We start from the raw sequence: 6,974 nt of genomic DNA on the forward strand, positions 1-6,974 counted from the left end.
GATACCGATGGACGAATACAATATGAATGAGTTTTATCGTAAATATATACTGTTTTATCAATCTTACATCAATACTTCTAAATAATGAAATAATGTTCATTCACCTATTACAGTATTACACACATCTCTTTATTTATTTCCCACTAAATAATATTTAGAACCTTGAAAAAATATATCTAGATTTTATAGCTAACATCTAGGCTCCAAATTTTACATCTAGATCTTGAAAAAAACATCTAGATCTAGATATAAAACATCTAGAGTGGCAGCCCTGGTGCCAAGGTGATATTCACTTTGGTCGTTGCTATGCTGTTCGCTGCCCATGGTTACCCCTCCCGTACTTGACGGTGCCCGGAGTCTCTTTTCTGTAACAAATTTGGTTTTTGTACTTTAATATTTGATATAGCAATTTATATATATATTGTTCGTCTTATTTCTATTAAACTTGTATCAAAGTTAGACTCTTATCACAGGTGTCGCTGCTCGATAACCAACTTTGGTTTTTTGCGTCACCTTTCACCATGAAATGTCATTTTCAACTTTTTTTAAGTTTATGTTCACTGTGAGTATATTTTCATTTTGGTGAAAAATAAACTACTGACTGACTGTTGTTTTTGTTATTTTTCATTTTCTTGTTAGTATTCCTCTTCATTGGAAAAATCGCTTTTCTCTTTAACTACCGGACCAATTGCTTATAAATTTCCAGTGGTTAAAGATTGTTATTGTTGTTGTCATTCATTACCAAATTTTCTCTGACTCACATGAGATTTGAAAAAAATAAATTCGTTTTGACGTTCGTGTCCATATATTTGGGCATTGCTCTCTTGTTTAATTGGAGAATACAGTCCTACCAACCAAGAGGTCGAATGTTTAGCTTATATAATCTGTAGTGCGTGGTATTAGTTGGTTAACTGCCAAAGCCACGCTTATCAATAATGACAGTACTCTAACAAATATTGTTTTTGATCTTACAAATGTTTAATTAGGTATTTCAACCTTCAGTGTCACTTTACAAACATTCTCTTCCTCACTAAATCGTGTGCTCTTTTTTGCATGCCATTTTTTTTGACCAAGGCACTGCATAATATATTGCGAGCCGACGAGACAAAACAGAGGACATCTGAGGGTAGAACGTGCAGATCTCAAGTTTTTTGTTTCATGAAGATTTGATTCGAGTAGCGAGTTTCTGATAATGATGCCCCTAACGTAATAATCCGGGTGATGAACAAATAATTTATATTGTTTTACATGAGAAAGAATATATTGAAGGTCAAGTAAAAGTGAAATGTTTGTATTATTATTAATTTCATCATCAAACTAATCAACAAACTCACATGTATAAGATCAAACTCACGCAATGACCAGACAAGCACATTGTCGGGAAAGAGCTGACTCATCATCACCACAATCAGTCCCACAGGACTATACACGTAATATCAGTTTTTAATTTAAGTAAAAACACATCGAGAAAGACTTTCCAGATTGGATCTGCTGACCCCTACAACGTGCCGCCTGTTTCAGTTGCCTCTATGGACCCTGGCCCCAGACTTTGCAGCGCTGTAATCGGCGATATAGCTTGAGCACAGTTTCGCCGATGGATGTCACCATCGAGTTACAAAAGCTTGGCGTTTTGCGCGTGTTGTTGAAATGGTAGCGCATTTCTATACCGCTTGCATTGTGCAAATTAGTTGTGTTACTACTGAAATATACAGTTAAAATAAATCTGCAAATTGCAGTATGATGTATACCTGTGCAATGCCTTCATATATGGAACAAGCAAGATCCAATAAATATCATTTGTCCGAATCAGTAATTTTCCAATACCCATCACGCCTATGCCCATTCTGCCCGTTTGCTTCAAGTTCTATATTCAATATATCCCAGCAGAGGACCCAGGGGCGTAGTTAGGAAATTTCGCAGCAGGGGGGGGGGGGGGGGGGGTCCAAAATTTCTGATTGTCAATTTAGACCGATACAGCTGGCTGGTCTGGCCGGAGGACGAAAAATTTGGGTCTTGAGGGTCTATAAAACATTTCCCGCTACCAAAAGTTGCTATGTATTTTACATTTACATTTCAAAAAGAGGGTTTCCGACCCGAACGAATTCCGAGTTTGCGTAGGTACGGACAACACTACACTGCGAAACTAAGATATTTAAGAAGTTCCGGAGGTGTTCTCGCATCCCTAATGTGCCATTTTTTTTATAATTACTGGTCTACAGTAAGAATACAATGGCCGTGGATCAATCGTGTTATAAAATCGATAATTCGCAGCTAGGTTCAACCCACGAAAACCCAGTTAAAATCGTTGACTGTGCACTTGTTCTTATGTAACTACAAGTAGAATTTCTGCCCGCGTTAGTCTGTATCTTATACTTTTGTATCTTTCTTATTACTAACTTGTCTGACTGTAACAAAATGATGACAGTTTTTTTACACACAAATACTACGTTTTTATTCATACACAATGCACGATGAGATACCTTCATAACGCAATTTTGCAAAAAATGAGAAAACTTAACATTAAGTATATTATTAGTAATAACAATGCCTATGCCTAAAATTTGCCACTGATAATAATAGGAATAATGAAATAAAAGTAATCATAATAAAAAGATAAAAGTAAAATAAGCGTAGTAACTAATACGTTATCCACTGGTAGCAACAGGAAAAATTAAAAATAACGAATAATTTTTCGAACACTGGTCATATTAAGTATAGTCAATGGGCATTGTTTTTTAAATTTGTAATGTACCCGACATTACATTTGATCAGTTATTGACGCAAACAGAACAAGGATTAAATTTTTTGTTGTTTAGCGATTGTGAGCCACATCTTTTACTGCTGTGCGTTTAAGCCTGCTTGGCGCGAATTATTTCGATGGCGTTCTGGCTGCCCCTGAGCGCTTTTCATCTTCACGCGCTGTAACGCCAAGACGATGCGGGATTAACCATAATGCCCGCTTTAGTTATTTCTAACTTCACAACACTTGAAATTTCCATGCACTGGATTGATCTTTGCTGTAGTCTCCACAATCAGCCGCGTTACCGTATCCGTTCAATCCTGCTGTTGAACTATGATGAGGATAAGCGTATGCGCTTTGTGACATAAATTGAGCATGTGGGGATGTTACTTGTGTTCCGTTGTGATGTCCTGAGTGCATATGAGCCGAGTGGTGCAAATTTGCAGCGTGGTGCTGAGATGCCATGGATGCAGCACTAACACTATGCCCTGCAGACGGAAACTGCATTGACGGAAGATAAGACGCCTCCATTGTACCAAAATACGATTGTGGTTGGTAAGCCTGTGAATATCCAGTTGAAGTTACCTGTGTGTTGCTAGACAATCCGTAAGGCGAGTGGGCGTTTCCAACATATGGACTAATTGACATACAAGATGAGCTGGAAGCCGGGGGTGCTACACCAGCCAATGACGACATTGATCCTCCATGTCCACCAGTACCATCGCTGCTTGCTCCTGGTGAGAGTGGAGCTGGACTCCATATATTATTGACGTTTCCGGTGTTAGCATGAGCGTTGGCAGCTGTGGGTGGCAGTCCCGATAATTGTCCTTGAGGAGGAGCGATATGGTTCAATGGATCAGTAGGTGATGCAACTGGTGAAGGCGAGTTCTTCGATTGTTGTAGAGGTTGTTGAAATGGTGGACTGACGCTTGTTGGGTTATGGGAAGACTGCTCTGATTCACTACCAGTAGTTGGAGTTGTAGGCGGACTTTTCTTTTTCGTTGACGAGTTGGAGCTGCTATTATTGTTGGAGTTGGATCCGGTATTACTATTGGACTTACTGCCCTGTTTTTGTTGTTGTTGCTGTTGCTGCTGCCTGCATTTTGCTCGGCGATTTTTGAACCATACCTATATTGAAGAAAGAATAAGGTTTAGAAATATGTAAAATTTGATTCAAATAAGATGTTCAAATTGTATGACATTCACGTAATGCAACCATCAGAATTACATTTCACTGACTCGATAATTTTCTTTTATACAATTCTATTTGATTTTCACGCTTGATCACGGTGCAGGTAATTAGTTTCTAGTGTGCGATTTATGATTTTCTCTGTTCGTAGCCATAATTAGTCGCTCGTTATCTCGTTCGAAAAACAAATCCTAACGCGTTAAAACAAACAAGCTATGAAAACAACAACCTGTATTTGTTCGCCTACTTTGGGAATAGTGTCATTATCTCTAATTGTCGCAATTGGGAAAAATAACATGGGTAGATGATGACAAAAATAAGAAGTCAATGTTCGAGTAATTCAAACGCTGGATAAGATACACAATCGAGTTTTTTATTTTATCCTACATATTATGAAATTTCACTTTGTTTAAAATAATTGTGAAACAACGACCGCATGTGAGATAGGCCACCTGGCATCGCGTAAAAAGTCACTATACAATGTCTACTCGATACGCTATGGCACACCGCGTGAAAAAGCGTTATGATAATTACTATTTAAATGATTTTCATAGATCGGTGTTGCACCATGCGCTGTATTAGCAGCTGCACTACGACAAAGGCACGTGCCAATTGATTATGAGCAGCGGGATGCAATTTTCAGATTATTGTATGTAACATAAACAATGCAAGAATGCATAATGGAATTTTATTTTCGAGTTTTTAAACTTCTTACACGGCCACATGGCTAAAAACAAGTTTTTGCACTAAATTTTCAACAGCCGGTATTCCTTAAAATTGATTATATAAGTCCTTACTCAGTAGTAAGCAAATTGAAAAATTGTAACTGGACCAAGAACTGACAAAAGTATTGATTTGCGGCAAAATATTATTCTGGATTTTGTGTTCGTAATCTTGGTTTAGTCGCGCGTTCTACTTGAGCCGCCACTTTTGACAGCTTCCCAATGACATGTTTGTTCCCGCGGCGATGGACAAGCTACCAGGGGCGCCGTTTTCACATCCACTGCTTTCACGCACATAAACTTAAGCGGTGGGGGGTAAACTCTTTCTCTCGAAATTAAGCAAAGTTTTACAATTAAAGACATAGTTGGGTCATATACGCAATGAACAAAGTGATTGTTACGCATGGGCTCTTGTAACTCGCTCGCCTCAGATTTAAATAGGACTTTTTCGGTCTTTGAATTTGGCAATTTAAACTGTTTTATAGAGCACAGCGTATCTGTTTAAAACACGCCGACATTACAATATTACTAAAGCGGTATTTGATAAAATGTTTCAAAATGTTTTCACATACCTGAACACGAGATTCTGGTAGATTGATTTTAAGAGCAACTTCTTCTCGCATGAAAATGTCTGGATAACGTGTTTTGGCGAAAAGAGCTTCTAACACATCAAGTTGGGCACGTGTAAATGTAGTTCGCTCTCTTCTCTGTTTTCTTGATGTACCTGAAGTAACCAAAAACATAAATTATGATAGACATAAAAATAAAACTCATTCGATTCAACTATTTATTTATGCGAAGGAGAGTAGAAACTTGATCAAAGATAAAATATTTTTTCAATTTAAATATTAGACAAAAATTGATTTAACGTTCAATGTAAGAAATAATATACTTACTGTAGACAGGAGGAGCCCCGAACGGTCCCATATTTTTGTGGCCCTGATGAACTTGGAGTCCTGAGAAATAAAATAAATCAATGGTCAATATATTTTCCCTGGTATATTTCTTTGACTGCTGATTACTTGTTTTTGTCATAAAATAATAAAAGATTATTCCACATAACCAAACATCAATAAATAATCTCGTAGATATCAGTAAAAACAAGTGTTGTGGGTTTTGATATTCGTTGTTTTCTGAATCTACATTACTAAAGACAACTAGCTCAATTTGAATATTCAAAAAAACTTACTTTGGAAATAGCATGCTGCTGGATCCTGATAAGCAACTCCAGGATGAATTAAATTCATATCATGACCGAGTCCAAGTCCGTTCATGGCGTAGTGTGGTGATTTCAAGTAAGACATTGTTGTAGTCGTATTATTGTTGATTGAATGATATTCAATTTCACCAAATTTCTGCCAAAAATAGAAAATTTTAATATTTAAAAATTTATTACGTGGGACCAAAACAAGATGATATACTTTTAGTATAAAAGTACCAAGGTGTATAATGTCAAATACTCATTCAGCATATTCCCTAATTACTACATTGGCGGAAGGGCATATGGTGGACTTCGTTCATTTGGTGTGAATACTAATTACTTTGTGAATCGGGCGCTAATGTAAACAAATCGTTTCCAGAAGTGTTTGTTAAGTAATTAATCGCTAATTTTATATTATCGCATGGTCCATTCAGAGAACAAATTGGGTGGTCATGCAAATTTAATTCCAAGAATTGTTTATGAACTATACGTTATCTTTAAATAAGAATTCAAATGATTTAGTAAATGGTGACAAAACTTTCTATAAACAAATAAGTTAGATTACACGTTTTTTTCCATTCTGTAAAGTTAAATTAACGGAGACATTAGTTTAAAAGTGTTTTTATAATATAACTTCGTCGTCAAAGTGTCTTTTTGGCTGTAAGATGTGACATAAACCTCTTACCTTGGTTTTGTAATAAGATTATTCTTTTAACTTGGGTGAAGAAAATCTTGTAGCTAACTCTTGAAATTGAATTCCCAATGAATACACAGAAATCTTATATAATTGAATGGTTGCAATAAAGCTAGTGTTAATATGTAATAATATCTGTACATAAAAAGAAGAAATTGCTTTAAACATATTCTTAAAATATCACTTTTGCTACAAATAAGGAGTGAATTTTCATCGAAAACGCTATATCTCAAATCGGATCAACTTTAAACCCCAAATTTAGGAAAACCTCGTGATACGAGACCCTAATTCAATCAATTTAAAAAATTACGTCGCGGGTCGATTTATGTGGATTACTGCCGGATAAACTACGATCATCCCAAAGCTTAAATTCCTAAAAATTCTGCTTTCTCGCTTGGCACTGAAACCTAATCCGTTTGAACATTAGG

General features: G+C 36.4%; 1 protein-coding gene across 1 annotated transcript; it reads right to left on the reverse strand.

Annotated features, from left to right (window-relative positions):
- Positions 1–2,425: 2,425 nt before the first annotated feature.
- Positions 2,426–6,681, reverse strand: LOC120326315 (homeobox protein OTX2-like). The gene is made up of 5 exons (XM_039392577.2): positions 6,538–6,681; positions 5,841–6,006; positions 5,548–5,607; positions 5,224–5,375; positions 2,426–3,868 (listed from the first exon to the last, which is right to left on the reverse strand). The coding sequence occupies exons 2-5, from the start codon at positions 5,953–5,955 to the stop codon at positions 2,978–2,980; spliced, it is 1,218 nt and encodes a 405-aa protein (XP_039248511.1). The 5' UTR covers positions 5,956–6,006; positions 6,538–6,681; the 3' UTR covers positions 2,426–2,977.
- Between the last annotated feature and the right edge of the window lie 293 nt (positions 6,682–6,974).

Source organism: Styela clava, chromosome 4 (assembly GCF_964204865.1).
Source record: "Styela clava chromosome 4, kaStyClav1.hap1.2, whole genome shotgun sequence".
Taxonomy (NCBI): Eukaryota; Metazoa; Chordata; class Ascidiacea; order Stolidobranchia; family Styelidae; genus Styela; species Styela clava.

What these genes read in the sequence shown, in the direction of transcription:
- LOC120326315 (XM_039392577.2), bottom strand. Translation starts at nt 5,955, where the DNA reads ATGTCTTACTTGAAATCACCACACTACGCCATGAACGGACTTGGACTC. An exon ending in CGGGGCTCCTCCTGTCTACA is followed by an intron (nt 5,376 to 5,547) that starts GTAAGTATATTA and finishes TGGTTACTTCAG; the next exon opens with GTACATCAAGAAAACAGAGA. An exon ending in TACCAGAATCTCGTGTTCAG is followed by an intron (nt 3,869 to 5,223) that starts GTATGTGAAAAC and finishes TCTTCAATATAG; the next exon opens with GTATGGTTCAAAAATCGCCG.